This window comes from Perognathus longimembris, chromosome 10, assembly GCF_023159225.1.
Source record: "Perognathus longimembris pacificus isolate PPM17 chromosome 10, ASM2315922v1, whole genome shotgun sequence".
Lineage (NCBI taxonomy): Eukaryota > Metazoa > Chordata > Mammalia > Rodentia > Heteromyidae > Perognathus > Perognathus longimembris.
Genome location: NC_063170.1, coordinates 20,183,150 through 20,199,569, shown reverse-complemented (window position 1 = coordinate 20,199,569; position 16,420 = coordinate 20,183,150). Strand labels below are relative to the sequence as shown.

The window sequence follows — 16,420 nt, the reverse complement described above, 5'->3', positions numbered from 1 at the left end:
GGGCCTCGCTTCTATGGGCCCTTGGTCTGTTGAGCTGGGGAGACATCTCGAACCAGCCTGCTCACAAGGAGAGGCTGGTCCCTTAGTCCCTCGTGCTGGGGTTCGCTTGCAGGAGGGGTCCAGGTACTGTTTTCTGCTCCCTGTGTCCTCCCCTTTTCCATTTTCCTCCATCTCCCCCTCCTAGCTCCCTTCTTTCTCTGGTAACCCCCTTCCCTCCCTTCCCCCTTCCCCTCCGCTTCAACAGTGTGTGTGTGTACAGGGGTGAGGTGGTCAGAGTGGGGGAGTCCTAGCAGGTCCTCGTTGGGGACTTGATTGGGCAGCAGCCTCTAGAACAGCAAGGATGTGGTGGGGGGGCTCCACACCCGCTCCTCATCAGAGCCAGGCTGGACTCATTTCTGACCTCCAGCCCCTGGCTTCAGTGGTCAGGGGAAATGTCGGAGAAGGGGTGGCAGAGGCTTGGGGGGGGGTCTGGAAAGGCCCCCTGGTGCTGGGGCTATGAGGTCCCACAGTCTCCTGGCCTGGATCCTGTGGGGACAGTGGTCAGCTCAGTCACTTTAAAAGAGAAGTCCTTTGTAACAGGGAAGTTCTCGGAAAGAGCCTGAAAGGTAAGAGCTGGAGCTCTTGGAGCTGACAGGCAACCCGGGGCGGGGTGTGCGTGTGTGTCAATTATTGTCACTTGTTCGGTGGGTTTAATGGTCCTTGTCTTTGGTTAGTTAAGAGGACTGAGTTTGTTAATATACCGTGTGGTGGCGCATGCCTGTAACCCCGGCACTCAGGAGTCTGAGGCAGGAGGCTGGATTGCTGGAGCCAGTCTGGGCTACCTAGGGAGACCCTGACTCACACAATGAACAATGACAATAGGTGTGAAGAGTGTGGAAGGCTTCAAAGTGCTTCATGGATGCTCTGTGAGCTATGGTGGGCACCCTGCCTTTGGGCCTTGCAGGGTGGCTGGGGCCCCAGGGGGTCCTTGCACACTGGGCCCACGGGGTCGTGTGCTTAGTGAGCTGAGAGGGGACTCCGTCAGTGCCGTGTCCCCTGAACCCAGAGCCAGGCTTCCTAGACCTGGAGGAGGCAGGGGAAGAGGAGAGAAGGGAGGATCACTGGCGACCTTGAGAAGTAGAGGATTCAACGCCACCCAGATGGGCATTTTGCCTGGCCCAGGCGAGCTGAGCCGCAGCCCCCAGAAAACCAGCAGGGAGGGCACTGGGCTGGCCTTGTGGCCTGGCCTTGGGCAACACAGGACACAGCTGGGGAAGGGGAACCTCCGCCAGACAGTAGAGGTGGGCTGTGGCTGGAGAGGGAAGAGTCTACCCAGGGTGAAGGGGGCTCAGCATCCTTTGTCCTGCCAGGTCGGCTCAGAGGTAAGCCCTGCCTGCCACCTGGGGGCCTCCGGGGGGCAGAGAAGGGGCAGACAGAGAAGGAAGGGGATGGATTATAGTTAGCTGATATGTGTGTGTGTGTGTGTGTGTGTGTGTGTGTGTGTGTGTGTGTGTCTCCATGCTGGTACTAAGATTTGATCTCAGGACCTTCTCTCTCTCTCTTTCTCTCTCTCATGGCTTTTTCGCTCAAGGCTGACGCTTCACCACTTGAGCCACACCCCTCTTTCCAGCTTTTGGTGGTTCATTGGAGATAAAAGCTCACGGATTTTTCTGCTCAGTGTGACTTTCTACCTTGATCCTCAGAGTTCAGCCTCCTCCGTAGCTAGGATTATAGGTGTGAGGCACTGGCACCCGGCCATAGTCACCCCTTTGACAGAGGAAGAAACAGAGGCTCAGAGAAGGGACAGGCTTGGACCTTGTGCCAGTACCACCACCACCCCACTCTGGGAGGGCTGTTTCCTGGGCAGGAGTTGGCTGGCATGTACCTGGCATCTAGGAGGCAGCACAGAGACTCAGGTCCTAGAGACTTGGCTACAGCTTCCTTCTGAGCAGAGCCTGCTCATAAGCACAGAGCTGACCACGGCTGGCATTCATGGTAGGGGCTGCTCGTAAGAACCCCAGTGGCTGAGGGCAGGTCTGGGGCCTCTGGGCTGGGTGTCTCTCTTCCTGTCTCTCCAAGGCTCTTCATTCAGCTCCAAAATTTCTGTACCCAGTCTCAGCACCTCCAAGTACTTGCATGCTAAGTTCCCCCCCAGCCTTGTGCCATGTGCGGTGTACCCAGTGTCTCAGCGGCAGGCAGCACCCCCACCCCCGTGCCCCTCCACCCCCGGCAGCAGGGCTGGCTTAGGTGGAGCAGCCCACTTGGGGACAGGCCTGGCAGTGCCCCATTCCCATGTCAGGCCCAAGGAGGTGGCTGGGCCTCAATACCCAAGCTCACTAGGGGCTTCCCGTCTGCAAGTGTCAGAGGTGGTGATGAGAGGCCCGGGGGACACTGCCATCGAAATGGCTCCTGTGATCCTAGTGAGCTGGCAAATGGTCTCGGGGACAGCACAGAATGGAGGGCAGGCTTCTATCCATTGGCATCAAGGTATCGGAGAGCCTATTTTTCCATGTTGATGCTGGGTGTCTATGCATTCATTAGAGTGGGCTAGAAGATAGCCCGTCCGAGCTTTGGGCGGCTCCTTGTTGCAGGATTTGTCAGAGCCTTTGCAGCGTGCTAAATTGCAAGAGAAAGTAAGGCCTGAAGGATTGCTCAGGAGTAGTGGCAGTTCCTTCATGGTAAAGGTGGGGAGACCGGCCCCCACGAGGGGGAGGGACTCAGTGGACCACAGTGGCTGGGCCCACGAGCTCTGAGGTTAGGCAGCCTGTGCTGTACCATGGCTTGGCTAACAGTTGCTAGGTGGTCATGAGCTGCTTGGATTTCAGAGTGTTGCTTTAGAGGGTGGTCATGTGGGTCCTGTGACCAACCAGCCATGGCGAGGACTGGCTGGGCTGCGTGTGGATTGTGCTCTGCCAGGCGCCCACCAGTGCTTGCCAAAGTGGCCTGTGGCCCTCCCTCCACTACAGTGTCCTTGTCACCATGCTGGACAAGCTCCTGGGAGACCCCCACCTGCTGGCCACCACGGCGGCTGGGACCCTCGCAGCCATGTCCCGGGTGGTGCCACAGTGTGCACAAGGCTCACGGGTGGCACAGCCAGGACCAGCCCGCTCTTGTCAGTGGCTGGATGGCCTCCCGTGCCAGGTCCCGGGTGAAGGGGGTGAAGGTGTACGTACTGTCTCTCCTCCCTTCCCCAGTCTCCCCGAAGCTCAGGGCCTGCCTGGGCAGGCGGAACGCTTTCTGGCTGGCAGGTGCCCAGCAGTTGGTTAGTATAAGAATGTAGACGGGGCACCGGCAGCCTCCGGGGAGGGTACAGGTTTAATTTTTATTATCTGTTAGTGTAGAGAAATTCCTGAACTCTGAGGTCACTGCTTCCCGGGGGGCAGAGCGCCACGCTTGGTGGGGGCCGGTTCTCTGGGGTCACCTTGCTTGGCCATCAGTCATCAGTTGGGGGGAAGGACAAGGGTCGGGGGAGAAGGAGGCTTGGCATTTGCAAGTTGTGCTGTGCTGAGAGTGCTGGACTGAGCGTTGAGCTGGGTGTAAATGCTAAGTACTCAGCCAACCTAGTCAGGCCCCATGCGGGACTGAGCACAGGGCTGTGCTGGAGGAGGTGCGGCCCTGGCCCTGCCTGGCGTGGTGGGCAACTCCTCCGAGCGGTTGGGCATGTGGTATTTCCAAGAATGGAACACTCTGATAACCACATCTGGAAACCGCTGGAGGGAGGGGGGCTCCTCTGGCCCCCTCTGGAGGGAAGCAGCCATGGAGCCCACTCCATACTGGCCTCGTGGCCCCCTCACCCTGGCCTCTGAGAGCCAGCTTGCTCCCTTCCCGCTGTCCCTTGCAGGCACGGGTGCCTACGCGTGCGCACCTGGGCTGTCCTGAGCATGTTTGCACACGTCTAGGCCCACACTGTGGGCGGTCCCCTTCTCCCCCATCGTGGGCTCTTCCCTCCTTCCTGAGACCCCCTGCCTGGCACTCCAGTGCCCAGTTAGCCCCATGCTGGAGGCCAGAGAGCCTCGAGCCTTTGTCCCTCGGTGGGGCTGAAGCTGGGCCTCTGGGAGCGGCTGTGCCTCTGGGTTTGGGGGCATTCCCTGGGCAGGATCCCGGCCTACAGGTGTTGGGGGGGGGGCTTTGCCAGACTCTCCTGGTGGCAGGGGAGGCTGGGGGCCTGGAGTGCAGCTCCCCAAGACATTGAGGGTTTGCTACCACACTGGGCATGGAAGGGCAGAGCAGGAAGGAGCAGGGGGGCAGGTCTGGCTGGATCCAGGAGAGACGTGTCCCCCCCCCCCCCTCGGGGAGAGTTAAGCAGAGCCCTCCGGGTCCTGGCCGGCCGCTCCCCTTCCACCTCCATCCGCAAGGAAATGGCTTTTCCAGGCGTGCGCTCGTTCCTGAGCCAGCGGGGACTCGGTGGCCGGTGACTCGGGCTCTGTGCAGGGTGGCAGAGGATGTGACTCAGTCCAATGGAGAGGGGGCGGTGAGCCCCACCCAGGTCCCCTGCCCACTGTGCAGAGCCTAGGGCCCAGCCCCTTTCCTGGACCCCAACTTGGGGTGAGGACAGGGGTGGCCCAGGCCTGACTGGCCCCCTTCCTCCCTCCGCTTGGGCCTGCAGAGCCCTTGGGGATCCCCCGGCAGGTCCATTGTATCCGACTGGACAGCCTGTACTGTTCTTTGTGCGTGTTTACGGAAGGCGGAGGTCAGGGGTGGCTCTCCTCCGGAAGGGGTGCTGGGGGAGCCCCTGAGGGGCTTGGCCTAGCCCCCCCAAGCCTGTTCCATGTACCTATAATTGCCACTGCTCCTCAGTTGTCTCTTCTTTTTAAGGGGACCCCCCAAAATCAGCATCATGTCCCTTAGGGACCTTTGCCAAGGCCAACCAGGAGGGAGGCACCACTCCTGTGTGACCTTCCCTGCCTTAGTTTCCCTGCCAGTGAAATGGCCTTGCTGGTGGCTCTGTAGATGTGACTGCTGCTGTGATTGTTGGGGTGCTGCTTATCACCCCAAACAAGTCTCTAGGGTCCAGGTCCATGAGGAGGTGACATGGCCCCATGGATGCCCCCTCCCCTCCCGGAGGCCAGGGCTCACCTTGCGCTCCTGGTTCTGGGGTTCAGTCTCCAGAGCACAGCCCCCTTCTTTGCACGGGGCCAGGTGGTAGACCCCAGGGAGGGCCCTGCCGGTGGGTGCTAAGCGACAAGCGCCTCCCCCTGCCCCGGTCCCCGTGCAGTCGCGGGGGGTCCATGGTTACTTGAGGCAGTGGAGGAGGAGAAGGGAAGTTTTCTGGGTGGGGTCAGAGTCTTTCCCAGCACCGGAATGCCGGCCTCATGCTCCAGGAATTTCCCCAAGGGGCTGACCTGGCCCTGTAGAGGGCAGGGCCACGTGGAAGGGGGACACGGTGGGCAGGCCCGGGCCCTGCTGAAGCCCTTGACAGGCACCAGATTCCCACAGGAACCTCAGCTGGAGCTGGACTCCATTTCCTTCCTCTCTATCGGTGAGGCAGATGAGGCCCAGAGGGGGTGAACAACTAGCCCATGGACACACAGCTAGCAAAGGGGAAATCAGGATTTGAACTCAGTCTGCTCCCAGACTCCTCATGACTAAGGTTGGGCTAAAGGTCCCAGGGGTCCCCTCACACAGCCAGGGGGAATGGAATAAGGCTCCCTTATGTGTGCTCGAATTCCTCCCATGGTGCTCCATAGTGGCCTGCACCCCTTCCGTGATGAGAGAATTACGTCCTACCCTTGGTTTACTCTCTAGGGCTGATCCAGGAGGGTTGGTCAAAGCAGATGCTTGGGCCCCGTCCTGAGGCTGTCTGCCACTCATAGTAACTCAGTGAAGGTCAGTGGGCGAGAGAGATCCACAAGTTCTAGTCCCTCCCTGCTGCTTGCTGTGTGGCTTCAGGAGGTCCCTGGCCCTCTCTGGGCCGGTGGGGCTCTTGGAGCAGATTCTCCCAGTGACCTCTGAGCATCAAGTTCACAGACGCAAAGCAGAGGACACAAGATGGGGCTGCCTGGAGAAGTGACATCTGGTCTGCAGACCAGAGGTGGCTAGTGACAGGAGAGGAGGAGGAAGGAGGAGGAAGGAGGGGCTGTGGGAGAGAAGCCCCCGTGCCCCATGCTGGGCTTCCTTCCTCTGGTCCGAGCTGATGGGAAGCAGTCTGACGAGGACCCCAACACTGAAAGAGGAGACACGGAGCGGAACCCTAAAATCACAGCACAGGAAACAGTGCCCTTCCTTAAAATGCTTTCATGTCCTCCTTCTTAGGGGGCGTGGCCTGCCACCAGAGCAGGACCAGGACCCTGTCCCCCTGCGAGTGGGCCCCAAGGTGCAGTTCTTCATGTGGGGATGCGTAGGGGCCGGGGTGGTTGGAGGGAGTCCTGGGCCAGTGAGGTCCTTCCTTGGGCCCCGCTACCCTCAAATACTAAGTTCAAGAGCCACCTCTTCCTGGAAGCCCACATCGATTTCTTCCAAATGTGGATCCTGACGTGTCCCCGGCCTGGTTTGTGGCGGATGACTGTATCCGTCTCCGCGGTGAGACACAGCTCCCCACAGGATGAGGGTGGCTGTTCTAATCCGTCAGTACCCAGGTTGAGGACAGAGCCACCACTGGGCGAGGGGAAGTCAGTCTTTTAACCCCTTGGGCCCCAGCTGCCCCATCTATGAAACAGACTAGCAGTGGTGCCCACCTCTCAAGGATGGGTAGATGCTAGGTCTGAGGGGAGCAGCAGGTGCCTCTGATGGCAGGGGCGCGGCGCAGAGGGGCAGCTTAGCAGAGAGCAGCCTCCCTGGCCACGCCTCCCCATCCCGGCCACACCTCTCCAATTGTCAACTGTCAGGTCCTGGCCACTGGCTCCCCTCAGTGGTTATAATGGGAAGCACACTTCCCTATGACTCCCATAGAGGGTGCTGCCCTTAGAGGTGGCCAGAAGCTCCCTGGCTGACAGGACTGGACAGTACTAAGCAGAGGGGGATCAAAGACCACTTGGAGAGCCCTGTTAGTCTGTGTCTTACTCCCAGCAGGGGTAAGATGGTAGGGACAGGTGGATGCTGGACAAGGTCTCCCACCACTTCTGGCTCCCACAGTGAGCTACTAACCCATGCCCTGCAGCAGCAAAAGGAGAGCGAGCCACGGCTCTCAGCCCTCTCTGGACAGCCTCAATTGCTTGGTTTTTCTCTTTCTTTTTGTGCCAGTACTAGGGCTTGAACTCAGGGCCTGGATGTTGGCCTTAGTTTTGTAACTCATGGCTGGTACTCTGCCACTTGGAAATTAGAGTTGTACAGACCTTCCTGCCCAGCCAGGCTGGCTTCAAACCTCGATCCTCAGATCTCAGCCTCCTGAGTAGTTCACATTACAGGTGTGAGCCGCCAGTGCTGGGAAACCTCTTGGTTTTTAGTCTCTGGCCATTCCTAGCGGCTGCCAGGCTAGCCAAGCCACCCTGTAGTGGCTCCAGCCAATGCTCAGGTCTCTTCCAGGTGGTGACATCTCTGGGGACAACAATGGCTGTCCAGTTGCTCCAGCAGGCGGTGCTGTTCCTACTGAGTCTTCTCTTCCTGGTGCAAGGTAGCGTTTCCAAGGGGCCCGGGGCTATTGGGACTTTTGCTAAATGGCCTCATACCTAGTGCAGCTGTTGCCAGCCCCTGTGCTGACCCCTTTGGGTAGGCACAGATGTGCAGGCACAGCTTAGCAGGTGAAGGGAACCATGGAGAAAAGAAAAAAGGAGCCTACCTCTTGATGGGGAACATGAACTGGGTTTCAGCCCACCTTGCCTTGCAGTGAGCATTCTGTCAGTGGCAGCCATGCCTCATTAAATACTTGATTGCTCTTAAAATGAACATTGCCTTTGAAATCACGTCATTATTTTTAATTTTTTCTTTTCATAGTTTGGATCTAGGATTTTGGGGGGCAGGATACATACAAATGTCTGTAGAGCTTTGGAAGGGGAAGCCATAGGACCATGTCCCAGGCTTTGGGCTCACAGGCTCTAAGCCCAAATTCTGTTCCCTCCCATGGCCCCTGCCGGTCCCTGCCACAGTCCACCTGCAGCTTCTGCCTCCTCAGGTGCCCATGGTGGCGGTCCACGGGAGGACTTCCGCTTCTGTGGCCAGCGGAACCAAACCCAGAAGAGTGACTTGCAGTATGAGCAGACGCTGGAGCTGAAGATCACCATCAATAACTCAGAGGAGGCCCTCACCATCCGTGCCCCCTTTCCTGCCGCCCCGGAGGCCTCCCGGGCCTTCCCGGAGCCCAGAGGCATCTACCACTTCTGCCTGTACTGGAGTCGCCAGTCTGGGAAGTTCCACCTGCGTTATGGCAAGAATGACTTCCTGCTCAGTGACCAAGCCTCCAGGCTCCTCTGCTTCCAGCACCGGGAGAGCTTGGTGCAGGGGCCCCCGCTGCTGGCCACCTCTGTCAGCTCCTGGAGGAACCCCGAGAACACCAGCCTGCCTGGGGCTTCCAGCTTCACCTTTTCCTTCCATAGTAAGGAGCTGTCCGGGGGAGGAGCAGTGGCTGGAGGAGGCGGGGAGGCTAGAGGCAAGAGGGCTGGGGGCAGATGTGGGTGGGCTGGGAATGGCCCTGGGAAGGGCAGGTACCCTTCAGGCAGAGCCTTGCCTGGCAGGCCTCATGGCTCAGTGGCCCCGGGAGTCAGTATGCCCCTTGCTCTCCTCTTGGGCAAAGCGAGGAAGAATGCAAAGAGTTGCTGGAGAATTCAGGGGTGTGCCAGACGAGTCCCTCAGTCACAACCTCAGCCTGGCTGTCTCCCCTCCGCAGAGCCCCACCATGCCTCCCACAATGCATCAGCCTCAGTGGACATGTGCGAGCTAAAGAATGTCCTCCTGCGGCTCAGCCAGCTTCTCCAGCATCCCCACAAAGCCTCCAGGCGGCCCTCGGCCACCCTGGCCAGCCAGTGAGTGGCACCCCAGGGCTGGGGACCATCACCACCACTCCACCACGAAAGAGCATGAGTCCATGCTGAGTCCCAGGGTGCACCTCCCTCGCTGCCCCTCCCCCCTCCTCCCGGGCTGCCCCTTCCCTGGCCCTTGCCTCTCCACCCCTGTGTCTGCCAGAGGCCCTGCTTCCGGCCTCAGTCTCCCCGTGTCACCCACCATCCTCTCCTCCTGCCAGGCAGCTGCAGAGCCTAGAGTCAAAGCTGGCCTCTGTGAGCTTCCCTGGCGACAAGGTGTCCTTTGAGGAGGACCGGGTCAACGCCACCGTGTGGAAGCTGCGGCCCTCAGCCGTCCTCCAGGACCTCCACATCCACTCCCGGCAGGAGGTGGGCTGCTCAGGGCCGGGCGCCCCTGGGGCCTCCCTGGAAGGTCCACAGCCCACAGGCAGGGCTGGCACAGGAAGCCCTGGGTCACAGGCCACCATGTGGGTCCCAGGGCCACAACCCCAAGGCTCCCCAGTTGCAGCAGGTGCCCAGGAAAGGAGGGGTGAGGCTGGGCACCGGTGTCAGGCATGGCTTCCTGGTCAAGCTCAGGGAGGGCTGGATGTGGAGTCCATGCTGGGCTGGGCCCTCACAGAACCCTCGTGTGCAGGAGGCGCAGAGCGAGGTCCAGGAGTACTCCGTGCTGCTGCCTCGTGCCCTCTTCCAGCAGACCAAAGGCCGGCGCGGGGAGGCAGCCAAGAGACTGCTTGTGGTGGACTTCAGCAGCCAGGCTCTGTTTCAGGTACTGGGACTCCTCCCCTGCTGTGCTCCCTGGAGTCAGTTTCCCTCCGGTGAGCTGAGTGATGGCTCCCTCCCAGTCCGTCCTAGGAAAGCCCTGTCAGCAGCTCACACCTGCTGTCCTGGCCACTCAGGAGGCTGAGACCTGAGGCTTGGGGTTTGAAGCCACTCTGGGCAGGAAATGCTGTAAGACTCTGTGGCTCAGGTGGTAGAGCGCTGACCTTGAGCAAAAAAAGCTCAGGGACAGAGCCCAGGCCCAGTGCAAGCCCCAGAGAACTGACTCGGGAGGGAGATTTGTGCCCTTAGAGAATGGTGGGAACGACAGGAGTCTCTAAGAGAGGCAAAGGAATTTTCTGGGCTTTTCTCCCAGCACTTCCCTGACCTCTTTCCCAACACTGCTTGTTCAGGACAAGAATTCCAGCCAAGTCTTGGGTGAGAAGGTCTTGGGCATCGTTGTGCAGGACACCAAAGTCTCCAACCTCCCTGAACCAGTGGTGCTCACCTTCCAGCACCAGCCCCAGCCGGTGAGTGAGGGTGCGCAGCCGCCTGGGGGCGGGGCCTCCCGGCAGAGGCGGGGCCTCGGTGTAGGGGCGGGGCCTTGAGGATGGGGCAAGGCCTCCTGCTCCTGCTGGCCTGTCTCAGTGTAAGGCTGCCTGCTTGCTGGGACGTGTGTGTGTTACAGCCACAGGGGCTCATGCCCCTTCTCTTTGGTCCCCACAGAACAACATCACTCTCCAGTGTGTTTTCTGGGTTGAAGACACAGCACGTGAGTGTGGAGGGGTCTCTGGGTGGACAAGGATCTAGAAAAATGGGGTCCTGGGGGTGGGGGAGGCGAGGCTCCCCGGGTGGTTTCCTGGAGGTCTGGGCTTGGTAGTGGGAGAGGCAGTGGGCAGAGCTACACAGCTCTACCCAGAAGAACTGGGGGGGGGGGACACCGCAGGGACCCTGGGGGATGGACTGACCCAGGGTCCTCACCCTCTGTCCCCCAGCTGGCAGCCACGGGAGCTGGAGCAGCACCGGGTGTGAGACGGTCAGGGGAGAAACACAGACATCCTGCCTCTGCAGCCACCTGACCTACTTCGCATTGTTGATGGTGGGTTCACCCCCCCCCAGCCCCTCCCACAGCCAAGTTTCCAGCTAGTTAAGGAAAGAGCTGGTTTGTAAGGCTCTTGCGCCTTATTATTATTACTTTGACATTTTGATATGAAATAAAAATGCAAGCTCTGCCCCTAACTACAAGGGCTGGGGCCGAGGCCCTGCATAGAGGTCCCTCAGGGGCTCCATTGTTTCTGGGAGCTCTGAAGCTCCTGTTCTAACGTGACATTCACAGAATCCTCTGGGCAGGGAACCCATCTTCATGCTGGGTGTCATAGAAACATGTAGATGCTCCTCCACTTATAATGGGGTTGCATCCTGATGCAGCCATTGTGAATTGCATGTATCTTCCATTTAAAATGCACCATCCAGGTATGGTGGTGTAGACCTGTCACCCAGCATTCTGGAGTCTGAGGCTTGTGAATTCCAGACCAAAACACACACACACCACCACCACCACCACCACCAAGCCAATAATAAAGGGGGGGGGTAGTGTCAGTGGCTTTAGTGGGGGGGAGACTGAGCTGTGGCTCACTGCCCAGCACCTCAAGAAAGCACAGCGAGACATTAGTAACCAGGAAAAGACAAGCTCCAAACATGGCTTCTGCCTGGTGCCTGTAACCCTTGCACCACCATCATCCTGGAAACTCCTAAGTGGAACCAGTGTCAAAGGAAACACCAGTGACTCAGGCTGAGCAAGGGTTCTTTGGAGAAATGGGGGCTCTGGCCTGTGCGGGTCACACTTGGGCCCCAGATCCCTCCAGAAGAATGCACAGGGTGGGAGGGCCCCTAGCCTAGGAGGGAACACAGACCCCTCTCCAGGGAGACCCCCCCATGGAGGTGGGACACTGAGGCTCCCCATCCCTGCCCAGGTGTCCTCAGTGGAGGTGGACACCACCCACAAGCACTACCTCACCCTCCTGTCCTACGTGGGCTGTGTCATCTCCGCCTTGGCCTGTGTCTTCACCATTGCTGCCTACCTGTGCTCCAGGTAGGCTGATCGGGCCCTGGGTGGATCCTGAAATTGAGATGGGGGTGGGGGTGGGGGGAGGAGGAAAAAGAGAGATGGCGAAGGAAGAAGGAGGAGGAGGAAAAGAGAGGAGGGAGAAAGAGGAGGGATGGAGAGGAAGGGGAGGAAGGGGAGTAGGGGGGTGAGGAGTGAGGAGGAAGAAGTTGACCCCCCATGCTTCTCCCCCCAGCAGGAGGAAACCCCGGGACTACACCATCAAGGTGCACATGAACCTGCTCCTGGCTGTCTTCCTCCTGGACGTGAGCTTTCTGCTCAGCGAGCCGGTGGCACTGTCAGGCTCTGTGGCCGCCTGCCAGGCCAGCGCCATGTTCCTGCACTTCTCCCTGCTGGCCTGCCTGGCCTGGATGGGCCTGGAGGGCTACAACCTCTACCGCCTTGTCATCGAGGTCTTCGGCACCTATGTCCCTGGCTACCTGCTCAAGCTGAGCGCTGTGGGCTGGGGTGAGACCCTCCTCCACCCCAGAACTTCCTCTCCCACCTTGCTTCCTTCATCCACCGGTCCCTAGGGGTCCCACACCTGGGCGGGCTGGGCCAGACCTGGCCCAAAGACATCCTTTTAACATCTCCCACACTGCTCTTTTGAGAAGGGCTCTTCAGGCAGGGTGGCTGGGCACCGCTGTACAGGTTGTATACCCTCAGGGGCGCCCAGGTGAGGCTGAGCCATGTCCAGGCGCTGGCACTTTGAGCCATTTGTGGCATGGCACAAACTCTGACTTCACAGTCCCTGCCCCCAGCTCACCTCCCTCCAGGCCCTGGGAGCTCCTTCATTGGCTGGGCCAGGCCCTGGTGGGAGGTAGGAGGTGGGAGGTAGGGCCTCTCCAGGGAGCCTCCCCTCTCCCCTGGCCTGATGGACCAGACAGGTCCTTGTTCAGAACTCTAGTTGTCCCCCTTCCCCACACCATCCTGTCTTCTCCCCTCCCTTCTCCCCTCCATCCAGCCTCCTCCCACCCCAGCAGGGACCTCAGGCCCTTTGTCTTGGCCTCCAGGATGGAGTTAGGAACAAAAGTAGGGAGGTCCCTTCCTTTATGGAACAGCCAAACTGGAGAGGGGAAGGTGTTTCAGCTTGGAGGCCTTCCCCAGACAGGAGCCCTGGCCCCAGAGGGCAGGGGAGGATGGGTGGGTGTGGGGGTGGGGCATGGACATGACCAGCCTCTTTGCTGCCCTCAGGCTTCCCCATATTCCTGGTGACACTAGTGGCTCTGGTGGACGTGAACAACTATGGTCCCATCATCCTGGCGGTACACAGGACTCCGGAGCGGGTCATCTACCCTTCCATGTGCGTGTGGGTGAGGGATCCAGGTGACAGGCCTGGTTCTGTCTTTTTCCTGCCAAGCTGCCCTTGCGCCTGCCCTTCTCTGAGCCTCAGTTTCCTCATTTGAGGGGAGGTCTGGACTGCAGCATGCTGGCCTCGATGTCTATGGAAAGCCCGAGGTGGCAAGCCCTTGAGAGCCACGCTGCAGCTGACCAGTGAATTGCCCAAAGGCACCTACCTGGCCAGGGGGTCAGCAGGGTGCACATCCAGCCCACCCCTGCTCCCCAAATTCCCCCAGCCAGTGGGAGCCCTCCCTGTGGCTAGCCCTGCAGTCAGCCGGGGTTGAGTTCAAGGATGGGAGGAAAAGATTTTCATGTGTTCAGTGGGTTTGAGACTTTTAGCTCTTAGCAGCTGGTCTTGTTACTTGATGCTCCCATTGGCCCCATTATTATTATTACATGTATTCCAGGACCTCATGCTCAGGCAAGGGCTCTGTTGGTTGAGCTATGCTTCCATAGCATTTTTGAAATTTATTCCTTGTCAGTACTAGATTTTGAACTCAGGGCCTCAAGCTTGCTTGGTTGGTGCTCTACCACTTGATCCATGCTTCCCCCCTGGCGTTTTACTCATTATTTTGGAGATGGAGTCTTACAGACCTTTCTTCCCAGGCTGGCTTTGAACCTTGAGCCCCTGGATCTCAGCCTCCTGAGTAGCTAGGATTACAGGTGTGAACCATCAACATCTCCCTTGACACCATATTTACATAACACTTCAAAGTATCTGACTTGTTAATTGAATGCATTTTACAAAGATATGACACCAGTCCCAGGGATAGAGAGCAAATAGCACTTTCCATAAACAGTGAGAATTCAACTGGGGGCACGCTGCTCCACCCAGCCACGCCCTGATCCCCACTCCTCCCCCAGGTGCTGGATCCGTGACTCCCTGGTCAGCTACATCACCAACCTGGGCCTCTTCAGCCTGGTGTTCCTGTTCAACATGGCCATGCTGGTCACCATGGTGGTGCAGATCCTATGGCTGCGGCCACACAGCCAAAAGTGGCCCCACGTACTGACCCTGCTGGGCCTCAGCCTGGTCCTTGGCCTGCCCTGGGCCTTGATCTTCTTCTCCTTTGCTTCTGGCACCTTCCAACTCGTGATCCTCTATCTCTTCAGCATCATCACTTCCTTCCAAGGTAAGCATGGGGAGAGTCACCCCTGGCGATGATGTAGGAAAGCCTGGTGGTTTCCCTTCTCTGGGCCTTCCCATTCCAGAAATGGGGACAGCCTCCAGGCCTCAGTTCTGTGGAGCACCTACCTTGCAGGCCCTGTGCTGCTTCTGGGGCTGCAGTCCTGAGCCCTGTGCTCATGGGGGAGAGGGGGTCTGTCTAGTGTCTGAACAGGAGCATGTGGGACCCATGGTGGGCAAGTCAGGTGACTGGGAGATGGGGTAGGGAGGGCTAGGCAGCTGCCCACCTGTTCACCCCTGCCTCTCTCCACCTGCCTGCAGGCTTCCTCATCTTCCTCTGGTACTGGTCCATGCGGCTGCAGGCCCGGGGAGGTCCTTCCCCTCTGAAGAACAGCTCGGACAGCGCCAGGCTCCCCATCAGCTCGGGTAGCACCTCGTCCAGCCGTGCCTAGATACCCCAGCTTCCACCCTGTGTGAGGGGCAGAGACGTGGCTCCCCCATTGTCTACACCCACTGCTGGGCTCAGCCCACCACTGGGCAGTGGCAGACTGGAGAAGGCCCAGTTCCCTGGATGGATGGATGGATGGAGTGATTGCCATGGCAACCAGATGCCTGCCTGGCCTTGAGGACCATTCAGCTCCCTGCTCCAACTCCCAAGGGCTCAGGAGTACACTGCCATGCTGGTGGCAAAGATGTCCCACAACTGGACTCAGGCCTCATCTCTCCTGATTTTCCTGAGCTGAGCTTTTGCTGCCAGAGGCTGAGACTCACAGGCACCAGGGCCAGGCTTGCATTTTAGATGCCCAGACACAGCTGCCCAGGCTATTGCTACTCTGAACTTGTCACCACTCCTCATTCTGCAGCCCCTGCCCTTTCCATCTAGGCAGCAGCAAGGACAAGCAGGGCTGGGAAGAGAATTGGACTGGAGTCGTGCAGGTGGCGAGGCCCTCCTTCAAAGGCTACCTCTGAGCTCAGAGCTTCTTCCTCCACCAGACTCCCAGAGGCCCCCTTTTTTCCCTGTTCTCCTCCTCAGCTTTCCCTGCCCTTTGCCCACAGCCTGGGGCCCCAGTTCCAATGCTGTTATTTTGGGAAGCCATTCCCACCCAGCTTCCTGGTGCCTCGCTGTAAACTCCCAAGGCTGTATGGGCCTTCAATGTCTCTGGTGGGGACACCTGGGCTGGGTCATGTGGCCTGTGTGTCAGTGCTGGCCTCAATCACCCTTCAGGGGGGCCCTCCTGTGGCAAGAATGATGGGACAGGATGGGCCAGCTATGTTTCCTTCCCGATACTCTGGAAGACTGGGACATTCCTTCTGCTGACACTGGCTTGAGCCCAACCTCTCAACTATGAGGTGGACTTCAAATCTCCGCAGATAGATGGCTGCCTGTTATGGGGGACTCTGCCCAACACTCACTGGCCCCTCACCAGCCTATGCCAGGTGGCAGGGGCACAGATGGATGACCTGGTGGCTCTTCCTGTGAACTCAGGCTAGAACACAAGGCCCTGGGGCTATAGGTACAAGGTAGGAGCCAGAACTCCTGGATGGGCATGGAGGAGATCTTACTGGAGGAGGCGGCATTTCGTCTTGACTTGGCCTTCAAGATGAAGAGTGTGTTCCTTTTAAGTATCAATTTGTTCATCTTATTTTGATGGGTTTTTGGGGGGGGAGGGAGACAGGGTCTCGCTTATAGAGCCCCAGCTGATCTTGTGGTCCTCCTGCCTCTGCTCTCTGAGAGCTGGGATTATAGGCGTTGACCACCATGTTCAGCACTCATGTCTTTTGGTATTAAAGAGAAAAGTATGTGTTTATTGTAGAGAATCTGGAAACTGTAGAAGATTGTCAAGAGGAAAAATAAAAATCAGCTGTCTTTTGGAGAATTTCCTTCAGAGATGCTTCTTGTGTTATTGAAAACATCAAGGATGCCAGTGTCTTGGGCTAGTCAGGAAACTGGAAAGAGAAGAGGGCAATGGGTGAGGGAAAAGATCAACAGCTGGAGCCAGGCAAGCCACAGGACAAATGCCAAGCTGGCATTCATATTGGGGACACAATGAGAAGTAGAGTCTGTGGCAAAGTGAGGATTACAAACCCCAAGCTGAGAGACAGCTGCCAATCAGCTCTAGCCAGGTCCAGCATGCAGGAAAACAGCCCATGTAGAAATCCAGGTTGGCATGCCAAATCTGTGGTTTAAAACTATTGGTAAGGGCTGGGGATATAGCCTAGTGG

The 16,420-nt window shown here is 58.5% G+C and overlaps 1 protein-coding gene across 7 annotated transcripts in view; it reads left to right on the top strand.

Annotated features, from left to right (window-relative positions):
- The window catches only part of Adgrg1 (adhesion G protein-coupled receptor G1), a 35,812-nt gene extending 19,729 nt beyond the window's left edge, over nucleotides 1–16,083 (top strand). For 6 of the 7 annotated variants that reach the window (XM_048355500.1, XM_048355499.1, XM_048355502.1 and 3 more), the window contains 13 exons: nucleotides 7,441–7,528; nucleotides 8,027–8,446; nucleotides 8,738–8,873; nucleotides 9,092–9,239; nucleotides 9,505–9,636; nucleotides 10,040–10,156; nucleotides 10,353–10,398; nucleotides 10,622–10,725; nucleotides 11,600–11,718; nucleotides 11,927–12,198; nucleotides 12,925–13,033; nucleotides 13,936–14,204; nucleotides 14,519–16,083. In XM_048355500.1, coding sequence (XP_048211457.1) covers nucleotides 7,465–7,528; nucleotides 8,027–8,446; nucleotides 8,738–8,873; nucleotides 9,092–9,239; nucleotides 9,505–9,636; nucleotides 10,040–10,156; nucleotides 10,353–10,398; nucleotides 10,622–10,725; nucleotides 11,600–11,718; nucleotides 11,927–12,198; nucleotides 12,925–13,033; nucleotides 13,936–14,204; nucleotides 14,519–14,649 — 2,067 coding nt within the window. In that variant the 5' untranslated portion in view covers nucleotides 7,441–7,464 and the 3' untranslated portion in view covers nucleotides 14,650–16,083. The remainder of the gene's footprint in view (nucleotides 1–7,440; nucleotides 7,529–8,026; nucleotides 8,447–8,737; nucleotides 8,874–9,091; nucleotides 9,240–9,504; nucleotides 9,637–10,039; nucleotides 10,157–10,352; nucleotides 10,399–10,621; nucleotides 10,726–11,599; nucleotides 11,719–11,926; nucleotides 12,199–12,924; nucleotides 13,034–13,935; nucleotides 14,205–14,518) is intronic. The other variant, XM_048355506.1, reaches the window with a different exon arrangement.
- The last annotated feature ends 337 nt before the right edge of the window (nucleotides 16,084–16,420 follow it).